The sequence below is a fragment of the Sorex araneus genome, chromosome 2 (genome assembly GCF_027595985.1).
Source record: "Sorex araneus isolate mSorAra2 chromosome 2, mSorAra2.pri, whole genome shotgun sequence".
Lineage (NCBI taxonomy): Eukaryota > Metazoa > Chordata > Mammalia > Eulipotyphla > Soricidae > Sorex > Sorex araneus.
In genome coordinates, this window is record NC_073303.1 from 288,439,632 (window position 1) to 288,455,802 (window position 16,171).

At 36.4% G+C, this 16,171-nt stretch overlaps 1 protein-coding gene across 4 annotated transcripts in view; it reads right to left on the reverse strand.

Moving 5' to 3' along the window:
- Positions 1–15,755, reverse strand: part of TP63 (tumor protein p63) — a 250,116-nt gene extending 234,361 nt beyond the window's left edge. For all 4 annotated transcript variants that reach the window (XM_004603014.3, XM_004603010.3, XM_012936195.2 and 1 more), the window contains exon 1: positions 15,694–15,755. In XM_004603014.3, coding sequence (XP_004603071.2) covers positions 15,694–15,755 — 62 coding nt within the window. The remainder of the gene's footprint in view (positions 1–15,693) is intronic.
- Between the last annotated feature and the right edge of the window lie 416 nt (positions 15,756–16,171).

The window sequence follows — 16,171 nt, forward strand, 5'->3', positions numbered from 1 at the left end:
GTTTAGTAAATCACTTTGATGCAAAATGTTCAAAAATCATAAAATTGGGCAGAGAGCTACTACAGTGGGTAGGTAACTTCCCTTACACACAGCTCAACTAGGTTCAATCACCTGTAACGCATATGGTACTTTGAGCACTGCCAGGAGTGATCCCTGAGCAGTCCCTGGTGTGGCTCAGAAATAACAACATAAAGAGTAAAGAAACCATGAGGCTGTTGAAGAAAATGGAATAGAGTCTTCTGACTCTCCTCCATGTGAAAAGAAAGTATATGGCAAAGCTTTTGTTTCCACTCAAGAACAATAGCCTCTAGGATATCTTTAGAGACAGTTCAGAATTTAGCAAAGGCAATAGGAAGAGAAAAATTATAACAACAACGACAACAAATCAAAGGTAGGGCTGGAGGATTCCTCAATTGTTTGGTCAGAACGATCTGCATGCAGGTGGCCTGGGGTCAACTTCAGGCACTACATTGTCCTCTGAGAACAAATGGTAGTGTTGCCTGGCACTGAGCCAGAAATAGCCCCTGAGCAAGCACTGTTGAATGTGACTGATGCCCCCCCTTAAAACAAACAAACAAACAAACAAACAAAAAATAAACCTTACACAAACATAAAAGTAACGAGAGGTCAAAAAAAGGGAAAGATTTGTACAAAGGTTTATATAAAGAAGTGAATCAAAATATGACAGTCATGGTTGGAGAGATAGCACAGAGGTTAGGTAATGTCCTTGCATGTAGCCGACCCCAGTTAGAGCGTCAGCATTCCATGAGGTCTCCTGAGGACTGTAAGGGGTGACCTTGAGCACAAAACCAGGAGTAAGCCCTGAGCACAGCTGAGTCTGACCCATCTCCCACAAAACGAAACCAAACATGACAATGTAAAATAAAAATTTCATTGGTAGAGTATTAACAGGAAACAGATGGCGAGTCTGAATAGAGTGGAGAATATATACAGAGGATTTTAAATTGGCAACTTTCAATTCCAGAACTTAGGGGAAAGTTACTGTAGCAAAGGGGGAACAAACTGAATTAAAAGCCATATAAAATCTGCTAAATGAGATATTTTGAAATAAATTATAAATATATATATTTATACAAATATAAACATGTAAATCGGAATAACTAGGAATGTATGTATATATGTATGTGTGTTTATGTATGTATATGTATGCATATATATTTACTTGTATCATTGTATCACTGTCATCCCGTTGTTCATTGATTTACTCAAGCGGGCACCCAGTAACATCTTCATTTGTCCCTGTCGCATGCTAGTGTAGCCCAATGGTATCTGCTTGCTCCAGGAACATGAAGAGCATGTTGTTAACTGTTTTTGGCATATCAAATATGTCACGAGTAGCTTGCCAGGCTCTACCATGCGGGTATATACATATATGTACATATATCCCTATGTTCATTTATTAGTAGTAAAAATGATACTTAGTAAAATTTTCTCCTTTGAGTCATATCATTTATCTAGAATATAATTGGTGTTTAAGGTCTCTCAGAGCATTGTAAATTATTCCTACATAGAATTTACTGAGGATTAGTGAAAGAAATTGGGATTCTACTCATATACATTAGCATCTTAATTATCTAGTATTTGAATTGGAGTAAATTAGTTAAGGTACATTAATCTAGTATTTGAATCCAGGTAAGTTACATAACCTCTCAAGGTCTAAATTTCTTTACCTGTACAATAAGGGTAATAAAGACCTTCAATACAACACATACCATCCAAGTGTTGTCCCCTGACCATGTTACTAAGGGACACTACGGACCATTTAGTCTTACTCCCGGGAATTCCCAGTTCCGTGTTGATGATTTACTGCTTGAGTAAATTGAGTCCAGGGACAAAGTGTCACTGAGTCCTTGATGTGTTCAGAAGCCAGGAAGGCTGCATCCACTTGTATTGGGTGACAGTGCAGTGCCAGCAATCGAACCACACACTAGGCATGTGATCTACCACTGAAACTCTCTCTAAAACCCCCAGCTGCTCTCTTAAGGTATTGACACAATCATTCATGTCATTTTTGAAACAGCCTAGTGTGGCAAATATGGCTATTATCATGCTCATTTATAAATTAGAAAACAGAAAGAGATCACGTTTGAAGATTGAACAACTGTCACAGAAAGATTTTAAACCAGATACATCAGTGTCCAAATCCTGTCTCTGTACTATTGTCTCGGTACCAAGTGTTAAAAAAGACAGTTGTATTGTAAATAACTATTAAAGTGGTAAAAGAAATAAATGCATAAAATTAAACAACTAAGTGCAATAGAAAACTTTGTGATACTTAGTAAGACTCCGTAGATTTCTAACTACTAAAATTTAATTCTCATTTCTAAAAATACAGAACCAAAGTTGAGATTTTAGAAACTGTAATAGTATTTTCTTTGATTTCCCTCATTAACAGATGGAAAATGTGCTAATTAAAACCATATACTTAATATCTAGTAAATTTTAAAAAAATATTTAAATATCCAAAGGTTGAACTCCGACAAATTATGCACTAAAGAGTAACATTTTCCCAAGCTTGATCTCAGCTACTCAGGTGACCTGAGAAGAATTACAGGAGAAAATAGCAAAGTCTGGATAAGATAGCACTGGACTCAAATCCTAACTCAGCTGAAATTAAATATACAATGAGGTTCATCCACTTACTCATTAAGTCACCTTACTTAAATTAGTTCTCTGTCAGATCATTGTTTACCTCATTTGCAAAATAAAAACATTACTTAATACCCTCTCCCTTCCAAAATTTACCCATAATCACTGTATCACTGTCATCCTGTTTTTCTTTGATTTACTCAAGTGGGCACCAGTAAGGTCTCTATTCCTCACAGTCCTGAGATTTTAGTAGCCTCTACTTACTCTTCTTTCCCAACAATTGGAGGCTCTTCCAGGGTCAGTGAAATGAGACCTATTGTTACTGTTTTTGGCATACGAATACACCACAGGTAGCTTGCCATGCAGGCAGGATACTCTTGGTAGCTTGCTGAGCTCTTGAGAGGTATGTATATATGTATATGTATAAATGTATATATGTATGTATATGGGAGGAGCAGCCATTGAGATATCTTATCCACAATAGTATAAATAAATTGCACAGGATATTTTATTATTGAATATGTATATGTTTGCTCAATTAGATATTTGTTCAATGTTATAACCCTATAGAAGCAATTTACACATTTATAACAAAAATTACAATCAACTTGAATGTTCAATAACTAAAATGATAAGAGTGCTAAACTGTAACGATATGTGATTCTTTTGCAGTGCATTTACAAGTGCAAAAATAATGTTAATTGAGAAACTCTTATCTAATTTGTACAGCAAATACAATATTAAGATTATTTTATGATTAGCACTATTTAAAATTATAAATAACATAAAATTAACCATATTGAGAGCACTTTCTTTGTTAGCGTCATTACTGTTAATCATGTCATTCATCTAATAAATTACTTTATATAATTAACAGGCTAGAGCGATAGCACAGCAGGTAGGGCATTTACCTTGCACACAGCCGACCTGGGTTCGATTCCTCCACCCCTCTTGTAGAGCCCAGCAAGCTACCGAGATTATGTCCCTCACATGGCAGAGCCTGGCAAGCTATCTGTGGCTTATTCGATATGCCAAAAACAGTAATAACAAGTCTGACAATGGAGATGTTACTGGTGTCCACTCGAGCAAACTGATGAGCAATGGGATGACAGTGATATAGTGATATAATATCAGCCCACGAGTATCACTTGTATCATTTGTCATCCATTATTCATCGATTTGCTCAAGCAGGTGCTAGTAACATCTGCATTTATCTCTGTCATGTGCTAGTGTAGCCCAATGGCGTCTGTTTGCTCCAGGAACAGGAAGAGCCTCAAACCTTTCATTCAGGGTCTTGATGAAGTCTGACCATCTTGTAGGTAGGCAGCCACATGGTCTTTTGACGTCCCGTGGAAACCAATCAGTAACTGCTCTAGTCCAGCAGTCATCTCTAAATCGCATTACGTGCCCAGCCCATCTGATTTCCTAAGCTCAGGAGTACTTTTACCAAAATGCTTTATCTGAACATAACTATAGAGTTCTGATATTTATATTTATGTTTGCACCTGAGCTTCAAAAATCTTCTTTCCCTTACTTAATTCATTTAATTCAAGAACTAGATATTAATAAAAGCAAGTGGATAAAAACCCTGAACTTCAAAATTACTAGCATGTATTTATCATGGACTGGAGTGATAGTACAGCCAGTAGGGCAATTTGCCTTGCACGTGGCCAAGCCAGGTTTGATTCCTCTGTCCCTCTCAGAGAGCCTGGCAAGCTACCAAGAGTATCCTGCCCACACAGCAGAGCCTGGCAAGCTACCCACGGTGTATTCGATATGCCAAAAACAGTAACAACAAGTCTCACAATGGAGACATTACCGGTGCCTGCTCAAGCAAATCGATGAACAACAGGATGACAGTGATAAAATGCTACGGTATTTATTATCTAAACTTTATAAATTATGCATCAATCATTACCGAATATTTTTTATTTTAGTAGGACTTTAAACTATTTAAAACATTAGTTCTTTTCTTTCTTACTTACCAGAACTAACAATATTTGTCAAGTTTTTAAATATTAGATAGTTTACAAAATTCCTCTAAAAAGTGTTTAATTCATATAAGTAAAAATAAATAGAATTAAAAACCCCCAAATTAAAAATATATATTGGAAATAACTTAAAACCCAAAAGTAATACCTATATATTTTGATTTTTGATATGCTACTGTAAAAAAATAAAGATTTACCTAGGAAAATGTTGCAGTTTTATTTTCCTGAAAAAGACTTGAACTGATTAAAAACATAGTGACAATATCTGTTTTTCTTAGATTTCCCAGGCATATTTTATTATCCCAAAAGCAACCAAAAAAGAGTTAGAGGTTCTATGAGACAGAAAGAACAGAAGACAGGGAGGAACAAAGAAAGTAAAGTGGAGAAAAAATAAATTAGCTTCTGATTGTTGTTTTAAGGGATTAAAGACAGAAGTACAGTTGTATATAAAAATTATATAAGAAGATAAGCTGAAATCTTGAGTGCCAGGGGGAAGGGTCAGTGTCACGTTCAGAGATAGGCAGTGTATTCACTGAGTCACTGAGGGTTTTTCCTTAGTGAGAAGACATGATTAAACATGAAATTGTATAAAATGTGTAAATGTAATGTCAGATTATACGCTAGTACTAACTTGAAGGTAAGTCATTCATTAATATTTCAAGTTTTAGTGAAGGAATCTCAATAAAAGCCACTCGGTCTCTACTGAATACTAAAAAGTAACTTACACAGGTGCAAATATTTATCACGTTGACAGTATCAAGATTCTGAAAATTTTTCCTTTTAACTCAGTCTTTTGGTAGCTCACCTTTTAGTATGAGAATTCTTTCAAGCAAAACGTTCTCAGCTTTGATAAGAGTGTTAAAAATAAAAATGAGATGGAAGAGTACATTTCATAAGCATCGAAGAGTGCGATTTTATTCATGTCTCTTTTTTAAAAAAGAAAGAAATTGACTTTTCTCATTGAAAGCTTTAATAAATATACTATAATTATTTATGTACTTAAGAAGTAAGTGACACAATTTAATTCAAGCACAACACTGGCTTCATGAAGCCAGCAAAACATAAGAAAAAAAAGAAAGCTAATGATAAATTTTATTTTATTTATTTATTTATTTATTTATTTTTTCTTTTTGGGTCACACCTGGCAATGCACAGGGGTTACTCCTGGCTCTGCACTCAGGAATTACCCCTGGCCATGCTCAGGGGACCATATGGGATGCTGGGATTTGAACCCGGGTCGGCCGCGTGCAAGGCAAAAGCCCTACCCGCTGTGCTATCTCTCCAGCCCCAAAAGCTAATGATAAATTTTAAATAAAATAGTTTACCAATTTCCTTTATAACGAAGTTCTACAGATCAACCACCTTGATAAAGTGTCAGGGTATAATGGTGGTAGTAAGTTAAGGGCAATAATCATCTTAGAGTCTATTTTCCCTCGCTACTTCAAAATAGAATATTTCCATGTGGTATTTTATTCTATGCTATTTTGGAGGGCCTGGGAACACTACTGTTAATTTACATGGAAATAATTTTACTATTCACAGCTCCAAAAATTACCTGAAAAATCCTCTGATAAAAATATTATATTTTAGATAATATAGAGGCCTTTACTTCATTTTAAAGCAATGTTTGCACTTCAATTATACCCTGTTATCATTTTTGTATGCTATTATTTATGTCCACTGGAATAATAATTTTTAAAGGTGCATTATTAATTAGTCATATATTAAGTTCCTTCCTCACTGGTGAGTTTACTATTCTATAAACCTTTTCCATTGTAAGAAAAAAACCTTGCATTAAAAATCTATTCTATGTAATGACAAGGCTGATTAAATCATCACACTTTTTTTTAAACTTTAACACAAAATACTTTATCAGTCTTAACTCTATTATGATGCTGGTTTTGCCCTCAATTATAAGAAAATTTCCTGAGTTAATGGAATGTGAGAATGGGTGTTTGCCATTCAACCTGACAAATTAAGTTTGCTCATTTGAAACAAAGGAAAATGTACTAGCAATTTGAAAGTGGCAAAGGGATTTTGAGCCTTAACATTTCTTCTTCTAAGCATAACATTTTCATTCTGAACTTCAAAGAGTTCAAATCGTTCATAATAAAAAGAGTCAGATATAAGTGAAGAATGGGAAGCAAACAATAAGAATAGAGTGACAATTAATTTTCTCCATCTAAATTATCCTGCAAATATTATGGCTTAAGGTAAAGCAAAAAAATGTTAATAACTGTCATTTCCAAAGCTTTGACTAACCAATAAGTACACGTCACCCCATGTCCATTCCTCATCCTATGTTAAATGGAACAAAGTGACTTTCAGAGGCTGGGAAGTGCATAATTACATAGACTGGAGTCTTTGGACTTTGATCATAATTACAGTGCTTTATCCATCCATCACTTGTTGCTTGAGGACTAGTCCTCGGTAAGTTCTTTAAAGGAGATAGAAACCCTGTCAGGACAAATTTGAGCTGAAAAACAGCTAATCAGAAGCCTGGCTCTCCTGACTTGAAACAGAGATTGAAAATTGCCACTTTAATCTCACAATCCATTTGGTTTTTAAGTAAAATGAGAACATGAGGTCTCTCTTTGGGAAATCATGTGTCTTTGATTTATATCACTGAATACCTTTTGATGAACTTCTATTGGGTCATTGGGTCCAAATTTACCTCACTGTAGTAAAAATCTTAATATTCTATGTAAAAGCAAATAAATCATTTAGAATTTTGTTGTGGTATTGCTTTGGAGTCACATGCAGTAATGCTGAGATACTGTTCTAGAACTCTTAATAAAAATGCTAATATTTCATTCACTGGCTTCACTCAATTCTCAAAAAGAGGCATTCATATACGCTTAAATCTAAACTTGGTCCAGGGTGATAGTACAGTAGGTAGGGCATTTGCCTTGCAGGTTCACCAGGGTGTAATCCCTGGAATTCCAAGTTATCCCCTGAAGCCTGCCAGGAGTGATCCCTGAACTCAGCCAGAAATAAGACCTGGGCACCACTGTATGTGGCCTAAAACTCCAAGCAAACCATAAAAACTAAATGTCAGGGGATGGAGCACAGTGGGTAAGGCATTTGCCTTGCACATGGCCAACCCGGGTTCAAGTCCCAGCATCCCATAGGGTCCCGTGAGCATGACCAGGAATAATTCCTGAGTGCAGAGCCAGGAGTAACCCCTGTGCATCGCCAGGTGTGACCCAAAAAGCAAAAAACAAACAAACAAAATCTAAATGTTAACTTAGAATCTCATAGCAATGTAAATTTACAGCTGTTTCTTCCAGAATGATCTGTGAACATGAATCAATAGCTTGGTTGCCTTTGTTTACAATGTAAGTTCCAGATTTCATGGAGATGTATCAAACTACAGTTATCTGAGTGTGAATGTTTCATCTCTGAATGCCTGACATCAGAAGTGAGTACCCGTGTAACTGTTTTCTAATTCTGATTCAAATTCAAGTTTCAGAGTTGCGTCTAGGAGTCAAATATTCCTCCCTGTAGTGCATTTTCTGGTACAATTAAAGACACTATTGGGGCCAAGAGGTAGCAGAGTAGTCAAACACTTGCCTTACTAGCTACGGTATAAAGATTAAACACTTGTTTTGCTAGAGCCACTGGGACTCCTTCTTGAGCACAGAGCCAAGAATGGCTGGGACACCTCTAAGTATGGTCCCAAAACTAAATGGACAAAAGAAATTGCTACTAAGGGAAGGAAAAAAAATTATCTTCACTGAGTACGTTCTTTCAACGGCACTTCTTAGCCATAGTGTTCAGTGTCCCCTATACTTTTTCACACTATGAATTGTCATTCTGCATTGGATCCCCTGAGGTTGCAGATCATATATTATTAGCATTTTCTACCTTCCCTAATCAGGACCAACAGGCAAATAAGTTTGTAAAACATTTCAGTAAGAGAAACAAAGAAATAAAAACAAAGAAAATAAAAAGAAGTTTGAGCTGCCAGAAAAGTAAATACAAGGCTTGAGTAGGCACAGGAGGCCCAGATGTGACCTCAGCACCGCCTCGTCTGAGCTTCACAGGGAACGATCCTTGTACTCAGAATCAGCCATGACTTGTTCCTGAACACCAAATCACAAACCATTTACTCCTAAATGTTTTACTTTTCATACAGACTTTGGAGATCCAAGCCATTTATGGTTCTGTTTCCTAATGCTGCTGTAGCAAGTTACCATGGCGTTAGTAGCTTAAACCAATGCAAAATTATGGTCTAACAACTCTCCATGTCAAAGACCTGGTTCAGGTAAACTAGGATGCAATGAAAGTGATAGCAGTGCTGTATTTCTTCTACAGGTTAAAGAGCACAACATTTTTATTTCTTTTTTTTTTCTCTTTGGGTCACACCCTACTTGTGTGCTCAGGAATTACTCCTGGGGGTGCCTGAGGGACCATATGGGATGCCAAGGATTGAACCGGTGTCCGCCGTGTATAAGGCAAACACCCTATCCATTGTACTATTGCTCTGGCCCCACACAATATTTTCCTTTGCCTTTTCTAGCTTCTTCTTTACACCATATTTCTTCTCCATTTACTAATATCAGTCTTCCCTACACTCCCATATCTTCAAAACCTCAAGTCTTTTCTGACTTTGAAGCCCTGTGATTACTTTTTCACCTTGCATTTTGACTTTCAAAGACTCTTGAGATTGCTTTGGACCCCTTTGATTTGTTCAAAATAATATATCTATTTTGAGGTCAGCTAGTGAGCAATCTTAAATCTATCTGCTACCTTATTTTCCCTTTGACATGTACTATAACATTTTCTCAGGTTCTGAGGATTAGGACACAGCTATCTTTGGAGGACACTGTTCTTCTACCACAACTATCCACTTCCCAGTGCATCAGATATGTCATGTCTTGGGGAACAATTTGTAACCACAAAGTATCTACCTATCTATCTTTCTTTCTATCTACATATACACACACATATATACATGCACATATACAATGTAAAGTTCGGTGGTAGAAGTAGCTTTAATGTAGGCAACACATGATTTGCATTCCTAGACCTGTTTCTGTTTACAGCTTTGAAATGTGATCTTGGGAAAAATCACCTAGTTGCTCTAGAATTCAAATTTCTCAATTTTTCCACACACAGATTGAGACAAACCAAGAATATGTCAATACTCGCAATAATCTAAAGAGCTTATAGAGCAAAATGAAACTTCCGACGTGCTTAGATGATGACCCAGTGGTTACTGGGGAGAAATCTACCCCTACTCCTGGGCTAGCCACAAAATAGCAGAACTGAACAATGTACCAACGAGGGGCATTTCAGAGTTCAGTTGGGTCCCTATTTTATTGTCAAGGTGCCAGTTGTTTACAGAGGTGAGGAATTATTTCTATGCATTGTATGAGGATATTTTTCTTTAGATAGTTTAAATCATTTCTAGAAGTTCACAATATAAGTTAATGATGGAATTGCCTTGCTGATTTTTGAACAAGTCCCGTGGGCACTCCATTCACACACACCCCCCGCCTTCCTGCCCTTTAAATACACTCACAGTTCAGGAGCAGCAGACAGAGTCATCCTACATTACACTCTTAACTAGCTACTGCTGGTCATGATGCTCTTCTAGAAATGAAAAGGGCGTGACACTAAGAAGCATATGAAATAACTCCACCCCCATTTAACATGTGGATCTATCAGTTCCTATTAACACCTTGGGTCTTCATATTTCTTCATGAAACAATTATTCCTGTATTTTGTTTTTCTTTCTGTCAAGTACTCAGATAAACAAAACCCACAAACTACAGGATATTGGTTCATTCTTCTCATCTAAGAGAGTAACGTTGATTATGGGAACATTTTATTATTTTAGCAAAATTCGATTGCTCATCACAATAGCTTGGTGTATCTGTACCCACATCAGAAATTACGTTATATTTAATTTTGAGGTTTTCATGTGCACACAAACATCACCACAGGAATCTTTCTAGTTTTTTGCTTATTTCTGACAGGAGCCATAACACAGCGGGTAGGATGTTTGCCTTGCATGCGGCCAACCCGGGTTTGATTCCTCTGTCCCTCTCAGAGAGCCCGGCAGAGTATCCTGCCCGCACGGCAGAGCCTGGCAAGCTAACCGTGGCATATTCAATATGCCAAAAACAGTAACAATAAGTGTCATAATGGAGACGTTTCTGGCGCCTGCTCAAGCAAATCCATGAACAACAAGACGACAGTGCTACAGTGCCACAGTGCTTGAGTCTCCCAAGCAGTACCCAGGAGACCCAGTGGTCCCTTCTGGTAATTCTAAGTCAGTCAGGACAGTGATTTAATGGAAAGAACCAAGTGTGTAATGTGTAATGCTGTGACGCTGCCCAGACCCTGCAGTTCTAGGTACTACCTAGGGCATCTCAGTGGTGCTCCACTGGGTGCTCTAATGGGTGTTCAGTGGCTCCAGGGCCACACATGTTGGTGCTCAGCACCTCCAGGATTATGCCCCCAAATACTCAGAGGACCTTGTGGTGTTGGTACTTGAGTCTGAACCTGAGTCAGTCATATTCAAGGCATGCAGCTTAATCCCTACACTCTTTCTCAGTTCATAATCTCGGGGCTTAATTTTTTAATGCATGAACCTGACATCCTACTGTTAGGAAAAAAATGTACATAAAAAAGCAACTGATTATAGTTTCATGTAGAACCTACTGGTCAATAAATATTGTATATTAATATTATTATTGTTTCAATTACTGGTGGCTAGAAGTGGTGATGATTCCAAAATTTGAAGGAACAAGAGAGCAGGGAAAAGTCCCTTATCATCAAACTATCTAGTCTCATGGCAAAGGCTTCCTGATGGAATTTTTGGTTTTAAGTAAAAAAGCTGTAGCACTGTAGCACTGTTGTCCCATTGTTCATCAATTTGCTTGAGTGGGCAACAGTAACATTTTCATTGTGAAACTTGTTGTTACTGTTTTTGGCATATGGAATACGCTACAGGTAGCTTGCCAGGCTCTTCCCAGTGGGCGAAATACTCAAGGTACTTTGCTGGGCTCTCCGAGAGGGACAGAGGAATCGAACCTGGTCAGCCATGTGCAAGGCAAATGCCCTACCCTTTGTATTATCGCTCCAACCCCCAAGTAAAAAAAACAAAAAAAACAAAAACAACAAAAACACAAGTGAGGGGAGCAGAGAACAATCTAGCTCAATCTTTCTCTGCTCATGCTCTTTGATTGTCCAAGAGGAAATCAGAAGAGAAGGCAACTCTCAGTGGAGTCCGTAGAAGTCAGCTTCCTGGAGTATCGTGCAAGGAGGGCACGTGTGGCAACGCAATGGAGGAGGGTCAACTGCCAAGGGGTGCATCTGCCTTTAGAGGGCTTGAGTTGACAAGTGGAATCATCTTCCACTATCAGGTCATGGTCATCACCCTTCCTTTTGGGATATATTTAGAAAGACTTGTTAATAAAGTTGTTATTTAACTAGTGAAGCAGAAAATTCACAATCATCATGCAAACTTACATAGGAAATATTTATTACTCCTCCATTTAGCATTTTAACAGTTTCCCGCTTCTGTAGAAGAGAAGGTAACTGAAACAAATTACAGAAGCATTTTCAAAGTGGCACCAAGGATGATAGTGAGTGTTCTTCCTTTTGTCTTAGTTTTTATCCTCAACTAACATACTATTTTAGAATTTAATCTTATCTCCTTTACTATTTTTACCGGTTTATAGAAAATTTATTTCACAGAACTCAATTGCTCTGTTAGAATTATGGGGTCAAGAATCTATTTTAAAAATGAGATGGAAATTAAGAAAACACAATGTTACATAAGTTTCCAAAGTATAACCCAATTAATGAATTATCAAATAATTGAATTGTAAAATGATATATGCAGAGGGTCAAATACAATGTCTTTTATTTGTGTATCTATATTTACATAGGTACATGTATATTTATCTACAATATAAAGAAACATGGTGAGGAAATAAGAAAAGCCAATGGCGACAGACTTGAAGGGGCTGCCTTGAGATCTGGAGTGTGGTACGTGGAAACGGACCTTGAGACTTTGAGGCAGGGACTGTAACAATGGTGAAATATTGCTGGGACATCCATGTATAAAACTTTATTAATTCTATTGTCAATCAAAGTGCTTAAATACACCTTTTAAATAAAATGCTAAATTCTGGGTTTGAGTTTTTGTCTAATAAAAGGTAACCAAACAATATGTGCCATGAATAGTTTTCATTTCTAAAGAAATGCCAGTCTACTCATATATTCAATTGTATTGGTATTAATAGTTTCTTCTGTGCTTCAATAATTTTTTTTAAATCATGTTAGTTATAAAGTGGTAGGAATGGTGATTTTTATACACCTCTTCAATGTAGTGGTCAATATCATCAAAAGAGAGAAATAATCTTAATGGTTTAACTGTTCTTTTGATTGTCAGAAACATTTTTGCAAAAACTAAGGTAAATTAGTGTGAATATTAGAGTATGGCAAAATATACATTTCCATTTGCATATGCCACATATAATGTAGTATATAGAATATATGATATATTCAAATACTTTTTCAATTTGAATGTAATGTATTCAAATGCTTTTAACTGAGAAAATTATTAACTGGTGTTTTCATAATGGCATTAATACCCAGTAATAACTGATAATAGCATCTGTCATTTATTCTTTCCTGTGCTAAAAAGGAATTGATATTAAGGTATCTTGCAACTAAAAGAACATGATATCCTGTTCTTTCTTTTTGAAAAGTCTCTTTCATGGTTTCTTTCTAAAGACAAGGTCAGGAAAAAGACAAATTTAACTATGTAGAAGAGTATGATTATGGAATGATTAAATTTGGTCTTTCTTAAAATAGATTTTGTAAACTGAGAACTACGAGAGTTGTCTCCTTAGAAAAACTAACTCAAACCCATTCACTCACTAGACACTAACATGATTACTATTTGATTTTTGCAATGATAATATATAATAAAAATTTTTCTTTAGCGATATTTTACTTATTTTGTTCATTTTTTCACAAATTATTATGGACAGGAGATGAGAATAACTCAGTTCTTAAAATTGATGATAAAAATATTAAATAATTAAGGATGTATATGACACTATAAAACCTTATTGTCATAAAACATACTGCAATATCTTATTTTTATATTTCCAGTATACTTTGAATACTCAGTATAAGTATAAATACTTTGAATTTCCAGTATAAATTGAATACTCAAGAAACATTTTTCTGCTCTTCAAAATTTATTTTCCAGTTGTTTTTTATTATAATGTAAGCTCTATAATCTTACCTAAAACAACAAGGCAAGTTAATGTTCCATTACTCTTATCTCAACTCTCTATAGCACGCTCTCTTTCTTTCTCAAAAAGAGATGTTTACAATTTAGGACATTCCAGAAAAAATTTACAACTACCCTAAAATACTGTCACTATTTGAAATGTTTTAATCTATCAAAATTGGAATGGTTCAATGAGCTAGTAAACTGCTGGGATTATATATATATTTTTTAAATTTACTCATGTGTTTGTGTACATAGTCTCTTCAAACACTGAAAATGCCTCTAGACAGAAATATGCGTCACTGATGTTCAAGTTGCAATCAACAGAAGAAAGTTTTCTTCTAAATTCAAGGTGGATCCTAATAGATACATTAAAATGCCCTTAAAATACATATTTTATGGCTAATATTTTATCAAGGATACAATTAAAAATGTCATTTTAAATAATTTTCAGTGAACTAGAAAACTTTCAGGCAAAAATAAAAAGAAGAATGAGCTAGGAAAATCTTTGCTGCTTCGCTTCTTACAACTCAACCCCCACTTTCAAGTCTACTTTTTAAGCTATCTTAAAAATATATAAGAGAAAGAAATCTTAAAGAACAAAAACCAAAAAACCAAATTCAGATGTGTTCGGTAAGTTTTACTATTGTTATTGCTCATAATAAACAGACAGACACGATTCAAATCCCCTTTCACAGGTACAATTTCAATTCAGGAAAACGTAAAGTTGCTTCCTTTCCCTCTATTTATGTCCAGGTTTTTGCTTTTCCACCATTACATTGATTTTTCTGCCTTATTTTATCTGTTCTTTCGCACACAGCACATAGAAACCTCAGAGGAAGGGCTACGTAGTCTAAATTAGTGCTCATCCGGGTGACAAGTCATATTAGTGAAAAAAACACCACACAACTTCAATAATTTCCTGGGCAATCAACAGCCATGAGCCTTGTCCAGAGCGTCTGCTGCACTGCTGGTGTGAGGCTTCCCCAGGCACTGCTGGTGAATGACACATTAACCCCTTTGGAGCCTCACTGTTTTCAACACTCAGAGGACCTCTTTCACTCATCTTATAAAATAAAGTATGAAATTCCAACATCAACTCTCATGCCGTTAAATTAACAACATCACACTGCTCTATACTACTTGAATGTCTCCCATAACTTTATGGCTGGGAAAACACTGTTCAGATTTCATTTACCAGTTTAAAAATAGCCAACTCTAATTGGAGACACATACACACACACATCATGCACAATCACTAACATCCCTCTGAGTGCTAGGCAAATGTGCCTTCCTATAAACACAAATAAGATTCAAAATAATCATAAGCTTGGGAAGGAAATTTTTTGTCAAACAATCTTTGTTATGAAACACATCAAGAAGAAAGTATTCCTTAGAGCTCAGGAAACAAGCCAGCATCTGGGTTAACAATATCTGTTTATCGTGTATAAATGGAATATTATTTTTTGACGTGAGGATGATCCAGATGATTGTAATCCTGTCCAATAAAATTGCTTCTTCTTGAGTGGGTCAGGGCACAACAAGGGAGCTATGGCATTTAAAGCATCTTAAAATGGCATGATAACATCGTAAGAAATTATGGGAAAGTTGTCTTCAAACTCTGTCACTTTGTATATCCAGACAGGATCAGAAAGAAAGAAAATTAGAAAGATACGTATAGACACTTTAAGCCCGCAGAAATTCCAAATACTATCATTATACTCATAAACAAAGCGGGGGAGGGGGAGGTCCCTCATTGTACACAGCAGAAACAATACACAAGGCACTCCGCTTAAGTTTTGTTAAAAGTTAGGTTAGGTTTAAACTCACCGCTGGATGTAAGGGTCGGGGTAGTACTGAAGGGTGGGACACCGTGAAGTTTCAAAATTCATTTCCTTCAACTCTCTTTGATATCAACAAGCGGAGGACAATTATATAACATATACACATCTACCTGTGTATATCTAGAAAGAGAGCCAGGCGGCTAAAAGCAATAGGGTCAAGGCTATCAGACATAGAAGTATAGACACTTCCCCCCTCGCCCACATTTGCAAAGAGGCGGAGCATCTCTCAGTCTGAGCCAATCATATTCATCAAGTGTCCAAAACCTCAGAAACCGTTGAATCTTACCAGCTGGGCATCCTCTCTAAAGTTGTTCTCCTCCTTCTAACACAGCTTCACAGTCTTTGCCGTAGAGTGGCCACACTTGCCGGCAACTTGGAAGCATCTCTGCACTTCTGGTCTCTCTGGTGATTGGATACTGGCATGAATGGCATCAGAGTTTAATTTCAGCAGCCTGGACTTTTGT